This window comes from Dicentrarchus labrax, unplaced genomic scaffold (assembly GCF_905237075.1).
Source record: "Dicentrarchus labrax unplaced genomic scaffold, dlabrax2021, whole genome shotgun sequence".
In the NCBI taxonomy this organism is placed as follows: Eukaryota; Metazoa; Chordata; class Actinopteri; family Moronidae; genus Dicentrarchus; species Dicentrarchus labrax.
This window is the reverse complement of record NW_026136720.1, coordinates 11,832,627-11,846,445: the sequence shown is the minus strand read 5'-3', so window position 1 is coordinate 11,846,445 and position 13,819 is coordinate 11,832,627. Positions and strand designations below refer to the sequence as shown.

The following is a 13,819-nucleotide window of genomic DNA, read 5'->3' as shown; positions in this document are numbered from 1 at the left end:
GGTTCCTTGTGCTAACAATGTTCTGGCTCCAGTTTCATATTTACAAATATGAGAGCTGGTATTGTGGTTCTTATCTTACTTACCACAGGCATGTTTCCCAAAATTCAACTATTCCTTTAATTGTGTAAAGTATAATGTAATTACAATTATAGTCCTAACTATGTTTTTAGTTTTATAATTGTAATGTAAACACTGGAGTTTGCATATTATTAAAGTGAACATTTAACTTCCCGTCCTTTGTCTTGTATAAATTCCTCTGTGCAGCACGGGCACTACATTCTGGTTCGCCACTTCAACTACACATCGTGGCCTGAGCACGGAGTCCCAGAGTCCTGCAGCACTCTCATCAAGTTTGTCAAAGCTGTGCGAGCCCACAGGCACGACAACACCACTATAGTGGTCCATTGCAGGTACTGTGGCACATTAGGGGTAGTTTACTGACTCTGCATGAATTATAGTAAGGGCCTTAAAAATAGAAATAAGACTACTTTATTGTTTTTGTTGATTAGTTTTATATTAAGAAATAATTGAATATCCTGTTCTGTTCTATTTAACCCACAAATGGGTTATTAACATCTGAGTAATTTTAAGTGTAATAGAGCAGCAGATGGTATAATGGTGTGTTGTTCTCTAACTGTTCCCCAGTGCTGGTGTGGGCAGAACGGGTGTGTTTATTGCTCTCGACCACCTCATTCAGCACGTCAGAGATCACGACTTTGTGGATATTTATGGCCTGGTTGCTGAACTGCGCAGCGAGAGGATGTGTATGGTGCAGAATCTGGTGAGTTCACATCAAATATAGTGTAGTATAGTGTATTTTATTCCAGTGGTTGAATTTCACAACCCAGAGAGAATAAACAAAAGACAAAAACATGATATCACACAGTGTTTTGTCTTAAGTTGTTCCAGTGGCACTGTAGTGTCCTACTTTTTTCTTCATGGCCTGCTGTGATCCCATCCCCATGAGGAAATATTTTGAAAATTCTCGTTTTGACAAAGGGAATGATCTGGCAGTGGATTAAAGACATATGCTGAGCAGGGTTCCCCCTCTTAAAAACAGCATGAGTCTATCCTAAAATTACCAGATTCAGTCATTACTAATGGTGTGTGTCTGAGTATCTGAAGGAACCCCTCTGCCTACTGCCTGTGCGTCTTCTCAGCATTATTGTTTTATTATTTCTAGATGTCCTGTACATTTTCTTGTGTCCACATTTTGGCTCTGAGGTATGAGCCGCTTGCTATCGGTGAGGCCATGATTCTTTGAGACAGCTGTGTTCAGGGTGCCAGACAACTAGTTATTAGCATAACAGCCCAGTCATATTTTATAACCTCACAAATGTCATTGCTGAGACACCGGAGCACAATACCTTTGCAGACAGCTTTAAATAAGCCCACAATGTCAACCTATTATCTAAAATGCTTATGTGGAAGGGAAAACAAAGGCAGACATTAAAGTTATTGTAGATGTCCATCAGATCTACTTTACTTTCCTTGTTATCCTCTTATGGTTTTATGATAAACTGACAATGAATGACAATTATAAGTAGCATTTAATTTATGTTTTTTCTTTCAAAGAACATTCTTAGATAATTTGATGGAATTAGGGATGTATTAAAACCTAGCCTGACTATTTCTGTTGCTTGTTGTATCTTTGCATTAAAAAATCCACATCCCCAGGTCACAGCAATAAATTGATATGAATGAATCAGAGGTAGCACATACATTTGCTTTAAATACAGCATTAGTAGGTACAAAATGTCAGATGTCATGGCACAGGCAGGACTAGCAAAATAATTTGTTGCCAGGGGATTTAATTACAGTTCAGCCTTACGGCTATACCAGCTACTAGCAGGCGATACATATGATAAAAGCCTTGGTTGCCAACACAAGTAAGGATGCAGGCCTTAACTAACATTCTGCCGTCGCTCCACTCATTCCCTGCAATGTAAGAAACTTGACTGCGTGGGTGAGCCAGCTCAGGTCCTCTTATCGTCGCTCTGCACTGAGCTCAACATTGGTTACAGTTCATTTAAGTTAACAAATTTACACAGATAGAAATAAATCAAAATCCTTCAGGGATGAAGGTTATCTTGCATTGTCCATCAAGGTCCAAATGAAAGACTTGTTTTGTGCATTCATCTGAATAATTCCACTCTCAATTGTCTATATCTGTCCACTCAGCCAGAGAAGTACGCTAATGAGCATGCTCTATGGGCCAAAACACACAGAAGCCTGAGGAAGTCTGAAATGTATTTGATTTGAATGAATGGTGCACTATCTTGAAACATCGTATCAAGTTCTCTTACTGTAATACAGTACATCCGTGGCTGCAGCATTAAGAGACAATAAAGTCATTTTCAGTATCACAGTTTAGTCAAGGTTTTGAAATGTTACTACTGCAAGTTTGACATAAATAAGCAAATCTGATTGGTTTTCTTAAAAAGAAAAAAAGCCTTAAATCAAATGACCTATTGTTCAAATTCATGTTATTTTTCCACTTTTTGGCAAAGAGAATATTTTTGTTATTATTATGTTTTACAACTGGACTCAAATGAGGCTTGCCTTAAAATTTTAGAACTGAATTCTACATCACCGAATTAATATGTGTCAATTTGTATGTCAGGCCCAGTACATCTTCTTGTACCAAAGTACGCTGGAACTTCTAAACAACAAAGGCAACAGTCAATCCATCTGGTTTGTCAGCTATTCTGCTCTGGAGAAGATGGACTCCCTGGACGCGATGGAAGGTAAACAACAACAACATATAAACATACACACTCAGATAAACTACACACTCCCCACAGCACAGTGTTCACTTCATTTGTACTGGTCTTCAGGTGATGTCGAGCTGGAATGGGAAGAGACCACAATGTAAAGGCCGACACAGATGGACACCTTACCCAAACGAGAGTGACGCTTCGTATGTTTCAAGGTCACTGGGATGCTAACCCTGGACTGTAATGCCTCCACCACACGAGAGGGAGGAGGAGAAACAGGACGTGAACAACACAGTCTGAACTGAATGATCTGTCAACTAAGACTTTGTTGCTCCACTTCAACCCATTTCGCAGCACAGTCCTCCCCTTTAATGAACCTCTCGTCCACCATTTATCAAAGAGAGAGAGAAAGAAGAGGGAGACAGGGACAGAGAATTTCTGAAATGACAGGCAGAATAGAGCAAAAACATTGAGCGCTCTATCACATCTGAAAGCCTACAGGTACTTTGCACAAATTGATTTCACTGTTATAATTGTATTATGTTGATATCATCTATGTTTTTGTAAGATAATTTATTCAGCCAAAGTGGTATTTTTGTTTTTTTTCACTCTCTTTGTAATTCTGCCTTTGTCGAAGTGCATTTACGTTTTGTTTATCCTTTCCCAAGCGTGATTTGCAAAAATAAAAGCTACTTGTATTTTTTCTGGCCTTGACACTTAACGCTAAAACACTTCAGAACTGTATAAAATGTAGCCGTTTTGACATTGCAATGTGAAATTACAATCTTATTGTTTAGAGGACACACTCAGCACCTATGGAAAATTATGTACTCCAAATTATGCTTTATGTATAGATACACACACACACACACACACACACACACACACACACACACACATGCAGACTCGCGACAACACACAACTTGACATTGATCTTGACAGTACAAGTCAGATTCAATATTGTTTTGGGGCTGACCTCATCCACTAATGAATGAGTTCAGAGCCGGTGTGCTGGGAGGACACCAGTGTAGACTGATTTCCCATAACCTCCTTCATTCCACCGTCCTCCTTGCACACCTGGTGCAAATTCATTCATTAGAGAGGCCAGCAGTGCTACAAACGCTGTGGAGGCGATACTGACATCAACGCACACAGACAGAGAGTCCAAGGCCGAGAGTAAAAACTACTTTATTCTTTCATTCTCTTCAAACAGAAAAAATTAGAAATATTCCATTAGTAAACATGTTGATCTTTAAGAAATCTCCTTTTTAGAAATATTGTGGGGGTGCAAGATTAATGACAGTGCTCCACAGTGAGGATGCAGATCTGCGCGTCTCCATGACAACCATGGAGAAGACGGGGTGGCTAAGGAGTCGGGCAGAAAGGAGGGAGGAAGTAGAGAGAGAGAGGGGGGAGAAAATGACATCAATCAACTCAACATGCCCTGACAATAATGATACAAACATATAATCAAACACCCTCCCCCTCCCCTGCCCTGGTACTGTAAATGGAAAAGAAAAACAAAAGAAATATCATGCTGTACAGTACATCTCAGTCAGAGTTTACAGTAAACAAAGTGGGATTTCTGACTTGAGAAATCAAGCAGTTTCTGAAGGTGAATCTAAGCTGGATTTGTTGTTGCTTTGGCAGCTATGTGCATGTTTATGTACGTCAGTGTGTGTGGTTGTTTATGCGCCTGTGTGTGTGTGTGTGTGTGTGTGTGTGCGTGTGTGTGCGTGTGTGTGTGTGTGCGTGTGTGCGTGTGTGTGTGTGTGTGTGTGTGTGCATGTGTGTGTGTTTGAGACCAGTGATTTACTGTACGTATTCATCAATACAGCATAGCCCTTTACACACCTTAACAGGTGACACAGCCATCTCTTAATAATTCTATAATAATATGACATAATTTAATGATGAATGTAGATCTGTAATAATATCAGTGTATGTTACCATGGTAACTAGAGTGTATTCTATAAAAGCTGCCTGTTTCCTGTCTCTCATAGCAGTAGGATTTAGGACCCCCCCCTCCCCTGATATTAAATGTGAATAATAATAATAATAATAATAGTAACTATAATAACTATAATATTCTTTTTTTCTTTTAAACTAGATTCTTCTCTGTACAAATACATACGTAGATACACACACTGGGCAAACCAATCACTTTTTCAGAATAAATCTATATTATCTATTTACAATATATCCAATATATTCTGTGGTGCAAAAGATACAAGACGTGTTCGGTGTGTCTCGGTTGGATGATTTGTGATCTGCTGTACAAACTGACTCCAGCTTGAACCATCAACACTGGACAGATGACCCAATGATGAAGTCAATAATTGTTCCACGGGCATCTTCAGTTTTCCTCCCCGATTAACATTCAGGAATACATCTCCTCTTTTAAAACATTTTCGGTGTGCAAGGAAAAATATAATACGTGAGACAGGGAGTGATGTTTTTGTGAGGTGACCTTGGCCTACCTTGTGTGGAGCAATTTCTATTAATTTTTAAACGTAAGCTAAGAGTTTTCTGAGCAGAGATATTGCCTAATTCCAAAAGGTAACAACAATATTCACACCAGGTAACCCATTAGGAGTAAATATACAGAAGGAAAAAGGCTTCATCTGGCTGTTTTAGCTTTGTTTTGATGAATTACCAGCCCTACTCTCTGCTGCCCATGAGTAAGCAGATGGAACACAAAGTACACTGCTCAGCACAACTCAGAGGTGCAGATATTACATGTTACAGTGCAGCAAATCCCTTCCTGAGCCCTGTGGAAGCAAAACGTCACAGAATCAGAGCAGTCACACACCACTGTGAAGATATCTGCTTACACAGAACGCAAAGCAATGAAGCACAGGAAAATATGATTGTCGTCAGGATATGGTTTTAGGTTAGTTTAGTGAGTAGCAACACCCTTGTTCACTACACTACAGGGAATAGATGTGAGAGCCTTTTTCTTCGCCGTCTTCCTCACACTGATTATCTGTTCCCTGGAAAATGAAGGAAATAAATAAGCTGGTACTCTTGTTTCTTCACATTATGCAGAGATGAGGAAAAAAACAGCGAAGAGAAGCTAGATTAGCTCTGCTGAGATGACTCCTCACTGAGTTTGGTATCTAAAACCTGGACCGAACAAAGAGCTGTGTAGTTTTGTCCTTCATATTTAAAGCAATCCCCTGTCCTTCCAAGGCGGCCGGAGTTTGCTTCGCCCCTCGGTTTCACGGTCATAGCTCACAGACACATTTGTTGGACAGATGACATTTAAAAATGCAAAGTCACAAAATCTCTTGAAGAGTGTGAAATCTAAACAGACAACACCATCAGCTACCGGGAGACACGTTGGAGAAACTACTCCACGTTCAAAAACACCAGTCAGTCAAGACTATGAATAGATTCTTGTTAGTGTCCTTTTCCTTTGTCCCTCATACAGTATATTCCTCACTTTTTTTGCAATGCTTTTATCTTCCCATTCAAAGTGAGTCAACTAGTGCTCCAGCATGTGTTTGTTGTTATGTGTGAATGCGAGGGTCTGGCCCCCAGGGTTCGTAGAGTAGCCGGCCACTTAGACGATGCTGCGGGAGCCGCTGGAGTTGCGCCTGCGGATAAGAGGCATGGTGTGGTGGAGGGGCATGGGTGAGTCAGGGGGACAGAACTGGTGGGGGTGGTTGTAAGGGGGTGGGGGAGGCGGCAGAGGGGGCTGTGGGCCATCCCCCTCTCTGACATGCACAGGTGTGGACATGGCAGACTGGATGAGCTGATGGGTAGCCGGACCTTGGCTGAGGAAGGCTTCCATCCGCCCTCGCCCACTCTGGTCCACAACGATCACTTTGACAATCTGCTGGCATTGGATGAGTGTTTCTGGGCGGAGCTCCCCGGGCTGGACGGGGCTGAGCAGGGCAGGTGGCGCAGCCAGGGCCAGAGGTGTGGACTCAATGCTGGGCTGGCTCAGTTGATAGGTCTGCAGCCTGTTGTGAATTGACACCTAGTTTAGGAACAGTCAGAGAACGCATGAGGAGTTACCAGCCTGAACGCAGCCTCTACGCAGCCCTCTGGTGTGTTACGCACATGGGCATGCAGGCATGCAGGTAGGTAGTATGCAGAGCGAGCGCATGCAAAGTACACACACTCTCTCTCTCTTTCCCTCAATCATGTTTTTACATGATTTACACATTCTTTCTATGTTTTTTTACACACACCAGCCCAGAAAGAGAAAAGGGTTGTGAAGTAAGAAGAGATTTTAGTTAGAAATAATGGCGGGAACGTTTTGGATTTCGTGTGTGTGTGTGTGTGTGTGTGTGAGAGCATGGTCAATGAGTGGCAGAATGAGAAGCTAAAAAGATAAAGGGAGTGTCAGGAGAGGGGAGAGGTGACACCGAGGGCGTGGTGCCTCCCTAACACATTTAATTACAACTCTAAAGGACTGACTGAGAGGCAGGAAAGAGAGGAGAGAATGGGCAAAGGAATAAAACAAATAAAACTAGAAAGGGGAAAACAGCTTTTATCACTATGTTAAGTTAAAGGAAGGGCTGGTTTTACAGACACACACCCACACACACACACACACACACACACACACACACACACACACTCGACAGACTGTTAACGGTATCAAGCTTATCTGGCTTTGTAGATGGTTTTCTAGGAGCCAGCCGGGCATATGGTGGCTTGCAAAGGCTTATACAGTAAGGCTGGCAAGCAGTGGCTGATGAAAGATGGGATGTTGTATAGCGAGTAGAGTGGCTGCTGATCCACTCATGAGGCAACAGAAAAAGACTGTTTGTTGCGCCACTACAGCAGACTCCTCTCAGAGGCCTTTGTATCCTAGGCTGCAAAGTGGGGATGTGCCTCAGGCGGTGCTCTTTTAAAGCAAAGCATAAAGCAGACTTTCTTCTCAGTCCCTGTCTAACTGCAAACACACACACACACACACACACACACACACACGCATACATACATACAAAACCACACCCACAGATTTGGTGATGCAGGCACTTACCTGAGGGAGAAAAGTATGGCTTGAGCACTTACCTCTACTGTGTTGTTGTTGCCAGTTTTATCATACGGATCCTGTTGGCCTGTGGGAAGAAACGGGTCTATTTGTAAGTTAACAGGCAGATTTAGGATCTTCAGACACAGAGAAAAGCTGAGAAACATTACAAACAAGAAGGAATAGTGTTGCATTTTGGGAATAGTTCAGACGTGTTTAGCTTAGCTTAGCTTAGCATAAAGCCTGGAGGTGAGGGAAACAGCTAGTCTGGTTCTGTCCAAAGTGCAAGAAATACATATACCAACATCTCTAAAGCTGACGATCTGTATCTGGTTTGTTTAAAGGATTTAAAGGCCCTATCTAGAGTTTGTCCATTCTGGTCTACTGTAGGGTGTACTGTCGGTTCAACATGGCTCCGTGGAAGAGGACCCTGTAGAATAAAATATCCCATTTTGAGGTAACAAAAACACAATGATTCTTCTTTTCACACATTAATGAAAACATACCTATGAATATTTTATTCCATTTCTGCCAATAGATCCCCCTCAATGTTACACACTGAACCTCTAACTTTAAACAACAATCCGTGGTTTCGGGGGAAGTTACTTGCTGGAACAAATTCTCCCTTTAATAATAAAAAAGTAACTATGACCACAAAGGCAAAACTTTAAACCCTCTGATCATCATCCAATCTTCTTTTTTTAATTTCCTTTTTCAGTGTGGGGGGCTTTTTCATGCGCCTCTCTTCCATGAAGCTGTCCTATTTTCTACATTGCCTTGAGTAACGTATGCATTATTATGCGTAATGTATGCTGTGTTGTGAATTTTATGCTGCACGAGCAAAACCAGCACCTGAGGGAGAGCCGTGTCCTGTGTGTGTGTCCATTTGCCCGCCGTTAGTGTGTATGCCGTGTGGCTGGATGCCTTGTTGCCTCTCCAATTCCCCTACAACACAAGAGAAAGATTGCAACCATCCACATAGAGAAGCCCACTGTATATTTGTTTGTATTTACACATGTTGAGGTGTGTGTATGTGCTTCCTTCCTTACACTGGATGTGTATCTGTTCCATCTCATTGACCTCTGTTATAGCCTCTCGGAGCTCCTCAGCAAACTTCCTGAGCTCTTCTCCGCTCGGGGAGCAGAAACTCACCAGCTGCTTCTTCTCTGAGGTAAATGGGCTCAACATGGTGATGCCATGGGCGTAGTCTGATGAGACCCAGACAAAGTGTCAAAGAGAAAAAGAAGATGCTTTCACCATAACTTTGATTCTAAAAAAAGGATGCAGGATTTCAGGATCTTTTGAAACATTGAAGTGTTGCAGTTTTTACTTCACAAAATGTTGTGGCTAAGAATACTTGCAAAAACCCGGGCTTTGAGGTTAATGACCAAATGTGTTTCTGTTGGCAGCAATGGCTTATTGAACACTGCAACAAAAGGTCTCATACTTATTATATATCATATTAATTAGTCAATAGTTTTCTTCTTTATTTTTTTCTTCTCAGCAAAAGTACCCAAAGTGTACATAAAGGTACAGATGTGATGTGCATTGCAGGTTCAGTTACATTAAAAGTCTAAATTGTGACAACTCAAAATAATTTAGATTTATTTTTAAAGTAATACTTAAATCTGTGCAAGCAAGCAACTTTCCTTTAAGATAATTACGTGAAGTTGACAGCAGTGTGTTAATTTTGATTGCTGTTGATGACTCTGTCAGCACCAGGGTGGAACTGTACTGAAAATAAACTGCTGCAGAGTAAGAAAGCACCTTACATTCATTGCTGAAGAGGTGAAACTGCATTCCCAGAAGACCCATGGCTTTACAGAAGGTGTATGAAGCCGAGCTTTTCTTCTTGGGACACAGCTTCAGGATCTACAGTAGAGACACATAATACACATCATGGCTTAACTGATATCTAATACCATCTGGGCTGTTCATTATATTTGACAATATTTCAGCTGCATATTTAGAGTATTGTCCCTGAGTATAGGTTTATTACCAGCAGTAAGTCATTGAAGAGGAAGACCTCTCTCTGGAGCTGGGACAGTTTCTGTTTATGAGGCTTGTTGGCGTCAGGCACCTCGAACAGACGACAGCAGCACACCAGACGTCTGTGGGGCACGGCGAGGATCTACAGAGGCGAGGTTAAGGAGATGGAGATGACAGATAGTACAGACCAGGACAGACTGCAGCGAAATAATACATGACACAAGAGAGAGGAGACAGTACAAACAAGTGCAGACAGCTGACTGAAATGAGAAGAGAGAGGAAGGGGGGCAAAGACTCAAGGCACAAATATCACTCACGGTTTTCAGGCCCAGGATGGACTGCTCCACACGGCTCACATAGGTGACGTGGTCTTCGTTGGACCGGAGCTCTCTTTGTTGGATCCTTTCATAAATGCCTGCGACCATCTCTCTGGGGATGTCTGCTCCATCATCCACACCTGAGGGAACAATAGTCCATAAAGTTTAGGTGTGGGCACTATCAAAGTAAGATGTAGTCTATAGATCCTACAGGGAATTAGCCCTGACACGCTGAATGTCTAACTGTTCGCTGAGCCCTGGCGCCAGGGGAAAAGTAGCTAAATACATTTACCCAAGTAATGAAGCTCAAGCTAAAGTTCAGCCAGGAAGACTTATCTCTTGCATATAGACCTGTAGTTAAATTCTCTTTCCATCCTGCATTCACTCCTCTCATGCATGCATAATTTATCATTTCCTTGCTGTCATTATCAGGGGCTGTCAATCAAGTTGTTCTCATCAGCTGGTCACGTCCAACCAATAGCACAGTGACACACCTGCATTGTTAGCCTTGTCATCTTTTTAAATATAATTCTCTCTCTCTCTCTCTCTGCCTTCAGTTAATTCATGCTGCTGTTATGCGCATTCTTCCACCTCCCCATCACCGCCCAATCTTCACAGATTCAGCAGCTTCATTATTTCATGAGCCTCAGCAGAGTCATCAGCCACCACCACCAGTGTCTGGACTCCATGTGGTGATTTATCTAGTTGCTGCTCTCCACCATCTCGCTTAAACACTAGGAGTTAACTTAAGTATCATCGATAAATTACTGTTTAAGACCAGTCTGTAGGACTTTGTGGAATCTAGCGATGAAGCTGCGTATTGCAACCAATAGAATAGATCAAACTGCGGTGGCCGCGAAACTTGCAAAAAACGCTATGTAGAGCCAGTGTTTGGTTTGTCCATTCTGGGCTACTGTAGAAACAATGTGCTTCTATATGATGGACTAAATGACTAATGAGTAATAAAAACTATTCATATTTTCAGGTGATTATACACTAATGAAAACAAACTTGTGAATATTATATTCCATTTCTGCTAATCCTCCTAAATCAGAGATGCCTGCCAGAGGGTTCATTCCGGCCCGCGGGATGGGTGAAAATGACAGAGAAGACAGAGTTGCGAACATAGCACAATGCTTTATTGAACTTTATTCACCGACAACTGTAACTCACACTGTACATTTACTGCTAGACATACATTTACTCATTAGTCAAAATGACTTCCTCAAAAAGGAGACTAAACTTAGCAAACTAAACAGTGAGTAAACCTACTTCATGTAAAATGCTGCTTCAGACCCTTTTGCTCTGTGAAAATGCATACTTACTGTGTCTAAGTATGCATTTTCACAGATGCACAGATGTGAAAATGTATGTAAATTTAAAATAATTTCCAGATGTTGACAAGTTGTGAAAATGCATACTTACTGTATGTAAGTAAGCATTTTCACAGAGCTGTATTCTTCAGAATGCAAAAGTGTCTGAAGCAGCATTTTACATTTAGTAGGTTTACTCACTATTCAATGAACATTGTGCACTAATATGTCAGTCAGCAGCTTCAGTACAAAATAGTTTGGTTTGGTGGAACTCTATTGCTCATGCACTGCCACAACTTTCATGTATTTTTATGTAGGCTATACATTTTATACATTTATAAGGATAGGTTAAGTAGAATAACTGAACCTTTCCTAATAGCTTCCACTTTAGTTTGTATGCTGCAGTGAGTCAGTTCAGGTGATCAGGATTACTGCACAGATGTGAAAATGTATGTAAATTTAAAATAATTTCTAGATCTTGACAAGTTGTTTTAATTATTATTAACTGTAAGAGAAAGTCACCCTGATATTATTGTTCAGTTCCAGGTACATGTTACTTAATGTACTGTGGCTTTGTAGATCCACATCCACTGATCTTTAAATTGTAATGCCCATGTGTAAATGAAATTAATATAATATATTGTTGAAATTGCACTTATTTTCCTTAAGAAAATTCAGGTTGTTCATAATGTTTTGTGAAAAGAAAGTTTATTAAATGTGATCATTTTCAGAATGTATTACTATTTCTTTGCAATAAAATGCAGAGGGGTTGTTGCTATTTATAGGTAATTATGCCTTAATTTTACTGGTCCAGCCCACTTAAGGTCGAATTGGGTTGTATGTGGCCCCTGAACCAAAATGAGTTTGACACCCCTGTCCTAAATGTTACACACTGGGCCTTTAAATTACATAATAAGAAGTGATTCCCAATCAATGCGAAAACTATGAAAATTAAAACATTTTATTTCATTAACCTGTGAATGTTTTTATTATTATTCTGAATCCTTTTACTGTGCAGATTCTTTGCAATATTATAGCAACAGCCGCAGTGGAAGATGATGGGGATCAAAACTACATTTAATTTAAGGCGAAATGTGTGGGCTGTTTTTTTAATCGGAGATATTACAGTCAAATTAGTTTTATTTCATTGTGGCGTTTGCAGCTGTGAATCACAAAATGTGCTTTTATCCCAGTATGTGTGCTGTCATTGTGTCCTGGTAGTTGTTCCATAATCACTATGGAGCAGCACAAAGACATCCCCACGACAGTCTGTCACTGCTGTTCGAGAAACCTGTTTGGTTCACAATTTAAAACTAGGTTGTGCAATGTTCTATGAAAAAATATATGGAAATGTATTTTATGGTGGATTTTTCCATTAACTGAAGGTACAAATAAAAGTCAAACTGCTTTCCTTTAAGCTCTGGTTGCAGTAGATGTTGGTATCTCTTCAAGCACTGAATGGGGAACGTGTTGAGAGCCTCAGGGAGTGCAGGTGATGAGATGCTTCCGGAAACCTCTTATCGTTAAATATAACGGTAAGTGAGCCTCAATTAAATGGGTCGACGCCACGGTCTCTGGGGCAGAGCTCTGACTCAAGGATATCAGAAATCTCCATCTGCACAGCTGATGGTTTTCTTGATGGTAGCGAGCGAAGGCAAGCATCCACCGCCTCTTTGAGTAATTTATTTCACTTCAAGAGGCTGTCACTCAAATTACTGATAGTGAGGTTTTTAGAGTTCTTGTTGTAACACTTTGACTTCCTCTGCCCTCTGCTCTCTTTTTTTGTCTTCCTTATTCCTTCTGGCATATCTCTCCAATGGATCTCCTCATCATGATCTGCAGTAAAAGGTTTGAAATATGTATGTAGGCTACGTATGTGCGATTACTATGTATAACCAGTGTCCAAAACCACTTGCCATGAATGCTCTGTGACATGTCTGCAACTCATTATACCAGCTTTGTCCACGGTGCCAGTTCACTCTCCCTGAAAGGTCCTACAGCTAAAAATACTACAAACACACACACTCGCGCTCATACATGCACATAATGTACTAACCTCTTAGGTTGCGAATAAAGTCATCAAGGCCCATTTTGCGCTGGGGTTTGATGTTGGGCGAGTACATGTCAGTGTTAAGGAGGACCACAGCAAAAGCCAGGATGAAGATGGTGTCTGGGTTGTGAAACTGCTGCACCACATCAGGATTACACATACAGTACCTCTGGCTGTGGAGGAAAAATAGGACAACAAAGTTTTATGTAAGAAGTTAGGTCAAACATTTCTCTGCCACTTCTTACCAGGGATATTTGTCTGGATTCTTGGGCATTATACCGCTGTTATAGATTTAAAAAAGGGGGATGCTGTAGTTGCCATCAGCAGAATTGATTCAAATATTCAAATATAATTCATATCCTGAAGGGGCACATTATTGCTTTTATATGGATAACAGCATATGCACTAGCTGAAAACTTTTCTCTGGTGTAACAAACACAGTT

General features: G+C 41.0%; 2 protein-coding genes across 3 annotated transcripts in view; one reads left to right on the top strand and one right to left on the bottom strand.

Moving 5' to 3' along the window:
* ptprq (protein tyrosine phosphatase receptor type Q) overlaps window positions 1–3,420 on the top strand; it is a 37,571-nt gene extending 34,151 nt beyond the window's left edge. Inside the window, exons 60-63 of the mRNA XM_051383511.1 lie at window positions 265–410; window positions 646–781; window positions 2,624–2,747; window positions 2,838–3,420. Coding sequence (XP_051239471.1) covers window positions 265–410; window positions 646–781; window positions 2,624–2,747; window positions 2,838–2,875 — 444 coding nt within the window. The 3' untranslated portion in view covers window positions 2,876–3,420. The remainder of the gene's footprint in view (window positions 1–264; window positions 411–645; window positions 782–2,623; window positions 2,748–2,837) is intronic.
* A 467-nt stretch (window positions 3,421–3,887) lies between these two features.
* iqsec3b (IQ motif and Sec7 domain ArfGEF 3b) overlaps window positions 3,888–13,819 on the bottom strand; it is a 28,747-nt gene continuing 18,815 nt past the window's right edge. The window contains exons 8-15 of one of the 2 annotated variants that reach the window (XM_051383517.1): window positions 13,383–13,549; window positions 10,014–10,153; window positions 9,707–9,838; window positions 9,480–9,579; window positions 8,757–8,915; window positions 8,560–8,652; window positions 7,749–7,795; window positions 3,888–6,702 (exon numbers count right to left, since the gene is read on the bottom strand). In XM_051383517.1, the coding sequence (XP_051239477.1) occupies window positions 6,283–6,702; window positions 7,749–7,795; window positions 8,560–8,652; window positions 8,757–8,915; window positions 9,480–9,579; window positions 9,707–9,838; window positions 10,014–10,153; window positions 13,383–13,549 (1,258 nt within the window). In that variant the 3' untranslated portion in view covers window positions 3,888–6,282. The remainder of the gene's footprint in view (window positions 6,703–7,748; window positions 7,796–8,559; window positions 8,653–8,756; window positions 8,916–9,479; window positions 9,580–9,706; window positions 9,839–10,013; window positions 10,154–13,382; window positions 13,550–13,819) is intronic. The other variant, XM_051383518.1, reaches the window with a different exon arrangement.